Source organism: Venturia canescens, chromosome 2 (genome assembly GCF_019457755.1).
Source record: "Venturia canescens isolate UGA chromosome 2, ASM1945775v1, whole genome shotgun sequence".
NCBI lineage: Eukaryota > Metazoa > Arthropoda > Insecta > Hymenoptera > Ichneumonidae > Venturia > Venturia canescens.
In genome coordinates, this window is record NC_057422.1 from 21542039 (window position 1) to 21557983 (window position 15945).

The window sequence follows — 15945 nt, forward strand, 5'->3', positions numbered from 1 at the left end:
AGTCACGTGAAACGTTCATGTAATTCGTCGAGGATTCGTAGTCAATTGTGACTATGGAAAACGGTAGCCCGAGGTGGAACGAGAGAACGAACGAGAATGGAGAGTGGAAAAAGCTCCATAAAGGACAAACAAAGTGAACGGGACCGCAAGCCAATCGAGGCTTTTTTTATTGTTGCCAAAGTCGATAGGACAGAGACCGAGGCGAATGGGGAACAAGAAGAATAGAAATTTCAGAAGTTGCTTTAATTTTTAGAGGCAAACGTTATTAAAGCCTGTCAAATGAAAAAGCTCTTGAATCAAAATATGGCGAAAACGACGCTAACAGTACTCCACTGACGAATTCCGCTGATGGTTTTACCAAACCGAGCACACAATTCTTTCTTTGCGCAGCACGATTCACTCGAATGCTGCGAGGCACGTTATACCGCGTGTATTTTCCTGTGTGCCATACGCACGTTATTGTGGCCATTATTATTATTTTCTTTTTTCCCGTAGAAAAAAAGTGGTTGCAATAAGCGAACGTAGCAGTAGCAAAGTGAAGCGCGCGCGAACATCGAAACAAGTTGAATTAATAATGGATCCGGAAAAGAAACGAGCAAGAGCAATCCATAGACACGCAGCAACGACCATGCGAGTGCTTCTATTAATCTGATGGGTTTGTGAAATAAAATCATATTCAAGGAGTCCTGGAAGTTTTCCACCCCTTTCAAAATGATAAAAAACCGTATTAATAACTTCAGATCACTTTCCTGCGGAGAGCAATGATCGTTTTCAAAATTAGACGATCTTGTCATCCCGATTATATGCTTGTCTCTGTGTATTTGCCTGGACGAATCGCACTACTTTTTGCATCTACTATCCTTTCGATCGTGTTTAAGGAGTTTCGGTACAGAAGTCAAAATATTAAGAAATTGATCAAATTTGGTGATAATGTTCTTCAACATCAAGTGCGAAAACTCAAATTTTTTCAAAATTTTCTTCTACTTAGTTATCGAGTAATTACGCATTAAAGCAGATTTCTTATGCCCGGAATGTATGCCTATATATATGGAAACGCTATGCTTATACACGTCAACTTTAGTGATCAATTACTTGATAACTGTGTAGAAGAAAAATCTTAAAAAAATTGTGTCGTCAAATTTGGCACTAAAGAATATGTTCGCCAAATTTTATAAAATTCTGAACTTTTTGAATTTTTTAATTTTTTTAGCATGGATTAGCATGGCAACATTGTATCGCCTGTACCGAAACTCCTTAAAGATTATTCATTGTATCCACATAATTCCGGTAGAGGAGACTGGGTACGGTTGTGACGATTTTCGTTTGAACGTCCATAGTTCTGTCAATATGCTGATAAGCTGAAAAACATTGTTTAATGTAACGTGTACATTGGTATATTTATACAAATTACAATTATTTTCCTAAATACAATGGTTAGCTCATATGAGCGAGTTAGAAAAGAAAGAAAAATTGTCACGGTGGTACTGACACGTTAAAAAAAATACTCGAATATGGTTCGAAATGACTTTATTTGCAAGCAATATGTAATGTAATACAACATAACGCAATAAAACTTTTTTACAAACCAATACGAATTTTGCAACAAGAGAAATAAAATATGGGAACGTTTTAACGAGAAATTCTCAATTCGGGGATTTAATTCTGTTTCAGTACGCCCAAAAATATCATGGATTCTACTTTTCATCCCTTTTTGTAGCGTTGTTAAATGCGAAAAATTGACCTTCAAACATATGCTACAAAATCAGCGATCTGGGTCGATCGACAGCTTACGTCGCAACCGTATCCAATGCACTTTTTTGCAAACGAACAAATGCCATGTCAATAAAAAAACAATCAATCAATTAAGCAAGCACTGCTATTTAAGAGTATGGATCAGTCGACTAACCTCACTTGGAATTTTTGAAATTGAAATTCTCTGACACGGTTTGACCGATTAAAAAAAGGCTCTGTCAGCCTACGCAGAACGATGGCAAAAATCGACTGACAGAGCCTTCTTTTAATCGGTCAAACTGTGTCAAAGAATTTTGATTTCAAAATTTACAGCTATCTCCTTCGCACTCACGGTTACGATATACCGACTGATCCATCCTCTTAAGGAGGGTGGATCGCGACGATACAATGTTGCCATGCTAAACCATGTTAAATACATTAAAAATTTCAAAATGATAAGAATTTAATATAATTTGATAAATGTATTCTTTAAAAGGATATAAAAAAATATAATTTTTTTTTAATTTTTCTACCACATAGCTCTCGAGTAATCGAACACTCAAGTTCACGTGTACAAGCATAGAGTTTACACATATACAGTCATACATCTCGTGCATAAGAACTTCGATTTAACGTTCAATTATTCAATAACCATGTGGTAAAAAAATTTGAAAAAAATAGTATTTGTATATTTGATGCCAAAGAATGTTATCACCAAATTTTATCAAATTCTGATTATTTTGATTTCGTGATCCACCCTCCTTAACTACTAATGTTTGGCTTATTTCGAGGAAAAAACTCTCATTTCAATATCCGTATATTTGTGTCAGTAATTGTCAAAAGAAATTGAACAAAAATACTCACTTTTCGCTATCGAAAATCAATGTGAGCCTCTTACGGCGCGCAGCGACTGACAGTTGAGACAAATTCGGACGTGCAAGCAGCTCTTTTGTCCCCATGCACACCCCACAATACCCTATGCTTTCGCTTATATGACAACTGTCACAACCGTAACGTGGCGCAACCGTACCCAGTTTCCCCTACCTAGAACTTTTGCACCCTGCAATCGCTAGCAACTGAATAACATGAAAAAACGTTAGGAATGCGAAAAATTCGAAAAACTTCAAGAATTTGCTGCGATAACCGGGAAACCGAAATGAGAAATCGATTCTGGAGCATACACAGAACGCAAGTAACGATCTCGGTCATCCGAAAGAGTGATGCAAAACGCCACGAGGAAAGAGAGAAAACGAAAACACTTACGAAACGAAATGTCCAGAAGAATGTCGGTTGATTTATCTTCAGGTAGAAAATTGAAGTGTACAAGTTCGTTACACCAGCGGAACGCAGCGAATTCGTTCGAGTCAAAGAACTTATTAATTGAATTTCAGAGTCTTTGGACCGAAAAAAATTTTTATTTCTCAAATATTAAAATAGAGTGTAGAAAACGCATCGAATCGTGGCTGTATACGTTCAAGGAAACCGGGTCAAGAAAACGAGACTGGAGCAGCTGGATTTTTGATCGGTGCATATATAAATTCGTGTGTATCACGAATTTCATAGGTACAGCAGCTTCGTACGCTCGTACCAATTCCAAAGCGTATATACATTGTCTAATGCAGACGAGATAAATGTGATTTTCACGCTCGTCGTGGTAAGCGAAGCATGCCGGAGAGAAAAATATACTGTTTGCGGTGAAAACTGGAACGCCACCTCGAAACCCTTGTGACATCCTCATGTCCGGATTCTCCCTGTATTGCTACCACTTTACCAATGTATTTATGTGCACCAACTCAAATGTATTTATATGCATATACGCTTGCGTTCATGACGTACGTAAAAGTATGTATCCGTATATAAATTCACTATCTAATACACTGAAATGGAAAGCGTTCGGTGCCATCAATAATATGCACATACACACGGAGTAGAGAGCAAAGTCGAGTTTGCCAAATCTAGCGAACGGAGCTTCTGCACTATCGGAAAAGTTTCTCGCAACTCTCCCATGAACTTGCAGTAGCAGGATCGCTATGAGCGGTTGCATTTGGTTTGCCAACAATTTAGATAATTGTGTAGACGGCATGGCTGCTATTGTTCGTTCGAAAATGCTTTCGACGATGATTATTTCGATCATCATTGACGGGGTTAAGACGTGTCGAGAGACTATCTACAACGTGGATCAAGGAAGGCGATTTTCCTTCATGAAAAACCGACTCCAGGGTTTAACGATTAGAATTTGACTTCGAAAAACTTTAGATAGTTCGCTCTCAAATGATCGATGAAAGAAATGCGATTGTCGGCGTTCCGTGTTCGCGCGAATGCTCGCCTATTTAGGCAAGAGACGCCAAGTTTCATGCTCCATGATCGAAACCTTCAGTGACAACGATATCTAGCGATGAAAACTTTCGTGGGACGAGAGTTGCAGCGAAGTTAACCTGCGGGGATATGAATGGCATGATACATTGAGCGACGTGTCCCGTATCATGGACGCGATAAAGCAGCAAATGAATATACACGGCTAGTTACGTAATACAACATCGCCCAAGAGGCAAAACTTGGCCGAAAGTTGTCCCGATCGAGACACCTTCATACGCGTCAGTGATAGATGTTTTCCTCGTTTCTGCAACATTCGAGTCTTCGACTATGGGGAATCACAATAACGCTTCGGGTTTTCCCGAACTTTGAGGAAAATAGAATCATTTCAATACGAATTATATAAAACTTTGGAAGCATTATTGATTCCGAGTGGTAACTGTTCTAAAGCCTCATTCACATGTTGCTCGCGTGCAAAAAATATATCGGTCTATTTTTTATTATACTCGTTAATCCATTCTCTTCGTTTTAAAATTCAAAATTTTGGTAAATTCACAAATTTTGTGCTTTTTTGGGTGAAAATAATTGAATCCTGAAAACCGATTTGCACCGATTTTATAACTTTTAATGTTTCTAATTTAAAATAGCTATAAAAACGATTCAACCATCCGCAAAAGTTTCGGGACGAATGTAATGACTTACAGATGGCTGAATATTATGAAATTAGTGGGAATCACTGAGTAGTAAACATTTGATAAAACGAAATAATTATTACGAACATTACAAAGTTCAACATTTACCCTGAAATTCCTAATTGACGATAGTATGTGGCTGAATACGTGTAGTAAAAACGTAAGAAATATTGTTCGCAACTAATTTCCGTGTATGATAAGAATACTTCTGTGTTTGCACGCGCATATAATGTTTCACAGCTCAGCAACACTGAGATTTCTCCCTGATTCGCGAAAAAAAGAGGCTTTATATTTCTATCATATTTTCAGCTGTTATTTTGCTCTTCTGCGTCGAGATCGCAGCAGGCATTAACGTTGAATCGCGGTAAGTTAATTGCCTCCCCCAGCATAGCCGTCAACGTTAATTAGCAAAAGCAGCGAGAGAGAAAGGTGCCAGGGATTAAGGGTGGAAAAGAGGGCTGCGAAGCTACTTTAAAGCCGCAGAGAAAACTCCGTTGAGCATGAGTTGGTCGATACAGAAAGTACGCCCTTGCCGATAGTCTACTTTCCAGTGTACACAGAACGGTACAATATCTCGGGGACGAAGTGCGCATAATATTGAAATAGAAGTTGCTTGGAGGTGAACGATTACAGAACTGGTAGGGCTGCGGTACTCGAACGAATTTCGAAATCGAATTGAATAATTTGCGAAAATTAAATTGCACGTGTGACTCGGGAAATCAATTTTCTTTCGTGTTCCTCGAAACTTAACACGATTAATGATGAAAATATAAGTAACTTCTTTCCAAAATTATCTCTAAAATGGAAACATGATTTCGAAATTTCAAAATTACAATATTAACAAAAAATCAAAATAAAATTTGATTTAAAGGAAAAAATTTTATTGAAAAAAAATTTTTTTAATTAAATCTCCAAAAAAATGTTTAAATTAAATCTCCTTAAATTAATTAAATCTCTTAACAAGAAATAAAAACAATACTGAGTTACTCACTCTCTCGATGTTCCCCCCGCTGACGACTTCCGGTGTGTTGACGCACACGACTCTCTTTAGTCGCAATTTATTCACATGGAAAGCTGATCCGTAACAGTACATCAGAACCATTGTTGTAGGAAAGTAAAAACAGCAGCATGCAAGGATCCTAAAAAAAAACAGGAAAACGGTGCTTAAAATACGAATTATTATGATCATCTATTTCTATAGTGATTTTCAATGAAATTGATGAATTATAATTACAATCAATTCGTTCCTACAATTTATGCTTGCGGCGTATAATTTTTAATTGAAATTTTGTCTTTTTCAAGATTTTCTTTGTAGTCGTTACTCTTCATACTGATTTTGTCAGCTATTAAAATCGAGAGAAAGAATTGCGTACCTACCTAAAGGAGGCCTTGGCAAAAAATGGATCACAGGCGAGCAGACCCGAGCCATTGAAGTAGTAACCGCCACTGGGCAGTACTAGACTGCCGAATATTGCTACGCTCGCTATCCACGTCGTAGAGATGACTGCCATGCAGCCCTGCCGCATATAGTACTGTAATTTGAAGGAAAAAACGCGACGACATCAATCATCAGTCATCTTGAATGATTTGTACGTACACAGTATTTCGTTCATTGCCATTACAATAATAATCTAATTCAATTTTTAACAAAACTCAGTATCAAAGTGTTCCAAATATTCATTAAAATATCTGGCACTAAAAAAAGCATTCAAAAGGGCTCAACTCAGTGGGTTGACATCGATCATCAAATTTTTTCAAGTCCAATTCTGGTTTGAGCAGAACAAAACAAATTTATGTCAACTTTTCATTATTTCCATGTACCAGAAAACGTAACAAATGGAAATGGAGGTAAACCAGAGAAGCAGGGGTCCACGCAGCCTGTCGGAAACGAGAAAATGATCGATGCTGCGATAGCGGCCCAATTCCCTCGAGTAGCAATACAGTTCGTATTACCTCGATAAACTCGCCATTAGAAACGCCTACAACGGAAGCCTGTACATATATACAGATGCGTATGAGTTCGTGGCTACGAGAGAAAGAAAAAGCGAGGCGAAGCTTTAGTGAAGGCCTTTCGGTGTTGGTTATGAAAAACAGCCCTCTAGTTCATAAATAATGATCCATAGGACAATGCACCAGTTTCGTTCCCTCAGGGATTCAATGACTGTATTCATTGTTTTATCGCGCTCGTTCCCTCTGCCCAAAAAATGTTCTACAGTAATCGTAGATTACCGCCGATTTTGCGCGCATAGAAATGCTCATGACACTTTCACTTTCCACTAAAATGAAAGCAACGACTAACCGCGAAATTATCCATGGGATGCCGATCCATCGTGAGCTCCTTTGCATTCGTGTTCTATTAAAAGTTACAACTTCGATTCAGTCTTTCATGTTCGATGCCACAGAATAAAAATTCAAATTTTTCAATTATCCGCGACTGCACCAATTTCCGTGGACATTCGAATCCACTATTTTTCGGTCCACGTTTTACCGGTCTTCGATCATCAACCCGTCCTCCCGAATAGTCGCCCCGCAATTAATTCGTATTCCACCCTCGTCCTAGTTATAAAATCCATAGAAAAGCACCAATCATGCAGCCCCTTTTTACGTAAGAGCTCTATACCCCGCTTTTGGCATTTTAATCCTCTGTCAAATCTTTTCTATCGTTTCTTATTGGAATACGGTCTAGCAGCGGAGAACAGGGTGCTTTTTATTCTCTATTTTTGTCTCTTACAGCTGAACGTCGTTATTCACTCGTAAATCGATAGTTTAAAGCTCAGCTGAATTTTTCGATTTGCAGTAGGGGTTAGGTAATGCTCTTTGAGGTCTATTTATATCTGTGGTCTCATCCTCTACTGCACCTGCTGATATACACGTATGTATGAGAATAATGCCTATATCTCGTTTTATGGATTTGAGAGAATATGGAAGAAATCAAACCGTTGGCCAAATTTCTGTGAATAACTGGATTTAATCACAAACAACGCCCGCACGTATTTTCGTGGTTTATCTTCACAATGTTCATTCAAACCATAGAACTATTAACACATTTGCTCCTCTGCACGGTTTACTTTTTTCGAAAAAATCTAATGACAATTTCGTTGAATATGCCCGGAGGCGTTTGGATTTTGCATCGTGCATAACGAGGTACAACGGCTTGAAGTACCTCGACCATTGTAAATCTCAGTCCTCCAATTAGTATTTACAGGATTAAAAGTGCTTGTAATGGACATTGTTAGATTTAACGAAAAGCTTTGAACTTGCATGCAGTGAACTTGCATGCAATATCGCCAACGCGTGGTCTCCTTTTCCTATTAACCTCAAATGGCTTGAATCCTTACCAGTGTTTGCGGCTCAATGAATAATCATAAATTTCTTTTGACTTTTTTATGGAATTCGAACAAAAATGAAGAATAAATTAACTGTGAATAAATGAGCCATCTTCGGCTCATGGGAATCTTCGATTCTCCACTACAATATTCTTTAAAAAAGTCGTTAGAAAAACATTTTTAAAAATCATCCGGTATTTAAACACGCATTTTGTCCACTTTGATTACACGTTAAGATTCATTCCATTTTGGGTATATTTCTGAAGATTCCTGTTTGGCTCCACTCTGCGCTGTGTGTGTTTCGGATTCCTGTGTTTCATTCCATACATCAAAAATGTACTATGCGATATTTGCAGCTGCAAAATTCTTTCGAAGAACAAGTGGTTCCAAAATACACAGAGAAACGAAATAAAAGGAAACACGAATTTTCTAGAATGTGTGGAATCTTGATGGATATACGCAGGAGCGAGGGTCTGGGATGAGCTTTGGGAAAACGGGATCGTCCCTCGTATATTTCAATTTACATCACCGCATAACGACAGTCACGAAGAAGAATCCGAGATTCGTATTTCCGTCGGCGGTTTTTCCCCGATATCGAATCACGTCTGGTTGCATGTGCATGGGATGAGATATGTGTGTGATGCAAAAAAAAAAGAAAATACCTGAGCACAGAGGTTTCGATAGGGATGGTTATTATTTTCTTCGCTGCTCTCATGACAGGCAACAACCTCGGGATTACGAATAAATCGTAAAATTATTTACCTCACGTTTTACTTCGGTACGGAGACATCGCGAGCAGCTCAATTTATACGACTTTCTAAAAAAGGATGAAAAACACGAATAGACCGACCGTCAGAATGAGCAACCAATATTTACTTCGCTGGTCGCTTATTCAGTCGCACACACGTTCGGGCATCGAACCCAGGGCCTACGGTAGTTCTGAATTTTCCAGTGAATCGGTCGAAATTTCTAGTTCCCTTTGACCGGAGTGCCAAAAATTCCCAGTAACATGGGTTACCCAGTAACATGAAAATCATTAAGGTAGTTCGATAGCTAAGTGCCGTTTGAAAAATAGGATGCAGCTCACCTTCCTGCGTGTCAACATTATTCGTTTTAATAGGTATAAATAGGTATAAATAAATATGTTTTAAAAATCATTGAAATTATCGTTAATAATCACTAAAACAAATATATGGTTACGATATTTTACAAAAATTTCATAATTCCTCGTGATTTTGGAATTTTTATATTTTCTCTGTTGTGTGCGCCCCTGCTGAATACATTTTCATGCCGTATGCACATATAGGAGCATACAAATGAACGCTCAGAAGCGCGTGAATTGTGGCAACACTGTACACAGGCAGCTGTCTGAGACAAGCGCAGCGTTCCAAAGTACAATAATAATCATAGCTTGTTTCACGCGTCAGCGTTGCCACGTCGCGAAGCTTGATATTCTTCCACTCAAATTCTCATAAGATTTTTATAATAATAATTTTATTTTCAAAAACTAGACGGTAGATCATGTTTTTTTGTATTATTTTTTCTTCAGAAGATACTCTAACACTGTGTTTTTTAAAATCAAAATCGTAAGAACCGTTCTCCAGTTATTTCAATACACATTTTGTGTTTGACGATTACCATGTGTTCACATGGAGAAACCATAGAAACTTTAACTTGCAATATCTGCAAAACTATACGGTAAAACTACTTTTTTAAAAATTGATTCGTTAGATTTTTCGGGTTTTACTAGTGAACAACCTTAAAGCAGGAAAAAATATCGTTGAATTGATAGTTGGGTCTCCTAAAAACGCGTCAGGGTAGGTCAGGCAAATGATAATAATGATTTTGCATATTGGAAAAAAGCTGAATAGGAAACCAGACTAAAAAAGTCATTGGAATAACGAAATGTGGCATTTCCGGGGTGTCAATGAACTATACGATCATCACAAGGCTGAGTATGATTAAGGTATAACTGGATGGATAGGCTCGACCAAAAATTATATCTGATTGGAATTTCCGTACTTCGTGATGCAATAAAAATCTGAAAAAATTCAACAACATTTGGAAAGCTATGAACAACAATTATCAATAATAAATATTATCAATAATAATTGATAATTGTTGTTCATAGCTTTCCAAATGTTGTTGAATTTTTATTGCCCATATTGCCCAAAAGTTAATAACAAATTGTTTAAACAATTAATTATTCAATAATTTTGCGGTGACCTATTGTTTTTTTTTTACGAATCAAATGTGTGTATTTTTCCGAATGCTCATGAATTTTTTCAGAATTTTCGTGGATTTTTGAAATTTCTTGAAAAAATTTTGAAAAAAATTTTTAAAAATTTGAATTTTGGATATGTTTTACAAGACATATTTACCATCAGTTTTGAAAAGTCTCAAGGTTACTGGATCAAAAATGTACAAATAGAGCCACTTAAAAAATTTAAAAACGGGAATTTCAAAAATCCATGAAAATTCTGAAAAAAATCATGAGCATTCAGAAAAATGCGCACATTCGATTCGTAAAAAAAAACAATAGGTCACCGCAAAATTATTGAATAATTAATTGTTTAAACAATTTGTTATTAACTTTTGGGCAATATTATTATTGATAATCGTTGTTGAATTTTTTCAGATTTTTATTGCATCACGAAGTACGAAAATTCCGATCAAGATATAATTTTTGGACGAGTCTATCCATCCAGTTATACCTTAAACGAACAAAAGAGTTTTAGATCAAACTGCAGATTCATTCTCTCCGAAAACATTGCAGTTAAATGAAGAAAACTCTTCCAACAACATCAATTATTATTGCATCAACCATTTTTTTATTTCTTAGTGCACATCCTCTCCAAATCTGAATCAATCAAAATCCTCATATAAATTGTTGAGATCAATTAGTCCATTGAATTCTGAAGACAATGAGTCACTGGCACGGTGAGAATGGCACAAGCTACCCATAAGGAGATATTAAGAAAGTAGAGAAAGCCAACGATCAGTAATGATGGCATGAAATGGATGAACGACGATGCTGCTCGGCTGTGGCATAAAGAGCGCGCGCTTTCCATTTTTCGCGTCACCTGATGAACTTATCGTATCGATTATCACTGATAAATCGATATTTCAAGAGCGGTTTATCAAGAGAGAAAAAATAAAAGAAGATTCCTTTGTCGTTGATATTCGTTGGTTCACTATTTTAAAAACTTGGCACATAACTTTTAGCGGAAGCTGTACGATCCGGCGCTTTTGAACGATTCACATTCGCACTCGTGCATTTTAGATGCGAGCAGGAAAAGGGAAAATGAGAAAAATACGCGCTGCACGTACGAGACGAATCTATTGTTTTGAGCGTGAATAAAAACGTTCTCTCATACAATACTCATTTGCCATGTCTATGACAGCTTCGAGTTCTTTCGATAAAAAAACCAGGGTAAATCATCGACCTATGCACGATTGTTTCAATTTGTGTCGCCAGACTGCGCAGTCATCGTCATCCTCATCGTTATCTTCATTGTAAAATATACGACTTGCGTGCGACCTCCTGATCTTCAATGCACACAAAAGTACTAGAAAAATAAAAGAATAAAAATTGTCGAAAACGAAACCATCTTCCGTATCGCATGTTCAGCTTCCTCCGCTTTTTTTCAAGCGTTTGACAAAACGAAATGAACGCCGCTGCTTAAGGAGGTTGAAGCGTATCTTATGTTAAAACTATTCTCCAACTTTGCACATTAAAATTTTTTAAACAGAAAGCTTAAGACAGTATTAAACTTCTGGCGGGATATGCCGATGATTCACCGTTGTGAAATTGAGATATTTATTGTTGAAGTTTGCAATTTTTTGAAAACCCATGATTAACCTTGTCATTTTCAACATTGAATATCTCGATTACCAGGCGGTGAAACCTCTCCAAATTTTTCACACATAATTAAGTGCTATTCAAGAAGATTCACGTAAATTTTCAATTCATTAATTTGAAATAATAAAATCTAATGTATTTTTCGTATGATGTCCTATATATATCGCTTCAACTTCCTTAAGGAAGATCATACGTTACTTGTGATTCAAAAAAGGGACTGAACTCTTTTGCTCAAAAAAATATACTCTTAAAATTCAACTATTGTAGAAATCATCCCAGTCTACGGTATTTTTCATCTTAAGGAGGGTGGCTACACTCGTCAAAATGATAAGAAATTGATCAAATTTGGTGATAATGTTCTTCAACATCAAGTGCGAAGACACCATTTTTTTGAAAACTTTCTTCTGCTTAGTTATCGAGTAATTACGCATTAAAGCAGATTTCTTATGCCCGGAATGTAGGAAACGTTATGCTTATACACTTGAACTTTAGTGATCAATTACTCGATAACTGTACAGAAGAAAAATCTTAAAAAATTTGTATTGTCAAATTTGGCCCTAAAGAATATGTTCACCAAATTTTATTAAATTCTTATAATTTTGAAATTTTTAATGTATTTAACATGGTTTAGCATGGCAACATTGTATCGTCGGTAGCCATCCTCCTTAACTAAGATGAGACTTTTGAACCATTCATCACCGGTTAATGCACTGTATTTTTCTCAAGAAAGATGAAAAGCATTTGCTCCTTTTTTATTCTTCAACGCACCGAGTTGCTCTTCTCGTGCTTCCTTTTCATTCGAACTTTGCTTCCGTACTTGATTTTCAACGTCTCCTTTTTTTTTTGCATTTCCTGTTGGAGGGTGAAAGTTCATCGCTCCGTGGCTGACCACTTTTCGCCGGTGGGAGTTCTGCTACACGCAATCCACCTCAGTTTCTAATTCGTTGACTTCCCGGAACTTGTACGCATAACGCGCGGTAATACCCGAAATTTACGAGTTCCAAAATACCGTTCCGAGGCGTGATATCCCATTGGATTTGGAAATTAACAGCTTTTAGAGGAAGCGACAAGGGGAGAAGGTCGAGATCGGAAGAAAGAGTCCGGGAGGCAGGAGGGTGGAGAACATATTTTAGCGTCAACAGCACACACCCTCACACCCCTGCAAGCATGAAACCGGCACGTGCAAACCATCACGAAAACCGTAATAATAACTCGTCCGAATGAATTCACGGAACAGATATTTTGACAGCTTGAAATTTTCGAGACCTCTCCATATGCTCGCAAACGGTGGACGATGAAAAAATATTTCTCGTTTTATGCAGCTCGAAGGGGATGTTTTCGGGAATATTTCGAGCAGAGTCAATCGAGTGAAGAAATAAATAAAGGTTAGAAAAACAAACAAAAGTCAGATAAAAGTGTAAAAAATTCGATATTTTATTGTGCATTTTTTTCAGTCGAGAACTTTTAGTCGAAATGGTTTTTTAACGATTTTTATTATTTTTATTTCCAGCACTTTCGACGATTCCCAATATCTGGAAACCGATACGTTCCATCATAAAAGCTCATAGTTGTGAAGCACTTGGACATCGAATGTAAACCAGAACTGGACAGTCGTATCAAAAATTGATTCAACGACAATAGCTGCTCTCTACGTCAATGTATACGAGTATTCATTTTGAAATACAATGAACTGCACTATATTTCAATATTACTATCGACATTCAAGCGATTCTGTAGTATCCTACGTAGTACCGTTTTCGTCGTTTTACTACATAGCCATATCTCAACAACATTTCTCACGTATTCGAACGTCGTAACTTTGGCTATAAATTCATTCATTCTCGATAGCTTATATTAGCCCAGATGTATTCTCAAATCGTTGCGGTTGCTTCCTTAGGGAAATTCTCTTGAGCAAGAGACCCTCGTTCGAAAGAAACCACCGAACGATTAAAAGCATATTATACTTTGAGGTCGAAGTCTCACCGTGGTGGTTATCACGCCTCAGGAGAAATGTCCGGGAAAAATGTCTGATATAAAGTTTCAAGATATCGGAAAAACCGAGTTTCTCTCTCTCCCGTGAAAAAATTGCCGATGCTTACCATATGGCCGATGCTTGGCTCGATACTGGGTAAACGACCGTTGGGACTCAGCGTTGGGCCCGAGTACGGGCCAGCATGTTTGCCCACGTTTAGTCAATGCTAAACTTGGGCATTGGGACCCGACAACCAGCCAACCCTCGGCCGGTGTCGGTTTATAACTGGCAGCCAACCGTTGGGACTCGACGTTGGGCCCGAGCATGGGCCAGCATATTTGCCCACGCTTATAGCCAATGAAGAATTTGAGCATTGGGACCCGACAATCGCCCACGCTTGGGCCGGTGTCGGTTCATGACTGGCAGCCAACCGTTGGAGGCCATCATTGTCCCATACCTCGGGTTAATACTGCTCGCCTTATTTTTTAAAATCTGTACCTGCTATATTGTTAGATATACAATCGGTATCCGCTCATCAGCCTAGGCTCAGCCAGCACTGTCTTGCAACGGCAGCAATTGATGATCAACTTCTGGTCATCCATTAGTTGTTCATCAATCAATTTGTTGTTATTAATCCAAGAATATTTTGTTGCTCGCACTCACCAAATAATAATCGACTCTTTAAAGCAATTTTTTTTTTCAGTATATATAATATTTAGTGGACACATGTTGTGTTATCTTCATTTTTTTGATATTGCAAATGAATTAAGATTTCTTGTATAACAATAATAATAACGACAATAATATCAATAATAATAACAATAATAATCTAGAGATGCGGCAGCGTCTTGACGCTAAGTATTGAGGTAAAGTGTAGGTAGAAAGATTCAAGACGGGCCGTGTATCTTTTAATAATATACAGATTAGTCATTTAATTTTTTCGACTTTATTAATTAATCAGCTGAAGGATAAACTTTTTTCAATTTTCTTATCAAAACTCGTACGAGCTAATAAGTTATCGAATTACATGAAAATTTGTTTCCGGGTATTTTACAGTTGTGTACCAAATTTGGTCTAAATCGGTTGAGAATTAAAAAAGTGATTTCAATATGTACACATATGATACAATACCAGAATGGGCCCAATATTTTATTTTGAGAATGTTGATACAAAAATAGAAAGTAGTCGATAGTGTAGTGGTTAGCGTCTCGGACAAACTAGGTAGGCATTAGGTAGGAAAGTTGTAGGTAGGCAGTTCAAATCCCCTCTGAAAAATTTCAACTCTAAAGAAAATATAAAGAACTGTTTTTTTTTAACTAATTAAAATTTCCACAATGACGGATAATTGTATAGGGTGATAAAATAAGCATGATTGAAAATAAATATTATTTAATTAAATAATCGATAACAGGCATTCGCTGGGGAATGACGCTGGGTGAATGTGGGGCTAGCATTGGGCAAACACCGGCCCAGCGTTGGGCCGTTGTCCAAACTAACGCTGGGCCGATACTGGTCCCAAGCGCTAGCCTACCGTAGGACCGTAGCTATCACTCCAACCGTGGTGCTACGGTTGGCCGAGTTATATTGCCAACGGTCGTCCAACCATCGCGTATAGTTGGCGCGGTACTGCACCAAGCTTGGGCCAATGGTGCCGTTTTTCACGGGCTTCCGAGAATTACCTAAAATTTTCGTCAGTGCATCGAAATACAATGATCGAAATTCGTATTACTTTGGACCCGTTTTCTCATACGTCCTCCTGTCAGAGACGACGAAACAAGTTTTACGGAAGTCCTGGAGTTTTTGTGGATAGTCAGAATTTTTCTACGTCTTTTCATGGAAAAACTCACGAAAAAATATGCAATTTCCGCTGTATATCGAATACAGAGGAAATTGATGAATTATTTTGACACCCAAACAGAGACGAAAGCACCACCTGAAGAAGTAGGGTTTCCAGTTATTGTGAATCTGTCACATCATTCACATTATGCAGCTATGAAAAATTGGAAATCAAAATGGAAAAATAACTTGGTTGAAATTAGTAAAATTCTA

General features: G+C 37.5%; 1 protein-coding gene across 5 annotated transcripts in view; it reads right to left on the bottom strand.

Annotated features, from left to right (window-relative positions):
• LOC122407102 (trace amine-associated receptor 9) overlaps positions 1 to 15945 on the bottom strand; it is a 62125-nt gene that overhangs the window by 11374 nt on the left and 34806 nt on the right. For all 5 annotated transcript variants that reach the window (XM_043413090.1, XM_043413092.1, XM_043413091.1 and 2 more), the window contains 2 exons: positions 6114 to 6268; positions 5728 to 5875 (listed from right to left, as the gene is read on the bottom strand). In XM_043413090.1, coding sequence (XP_043269025.1) covers positions 5728 to 5875; positions 6114 to 6268 — 303 coding nt within the window. The remainder of the gene's footprint in view (positions 1 to 5727; positions 5876 to 6113; positions 6269 to 15945) is intronic.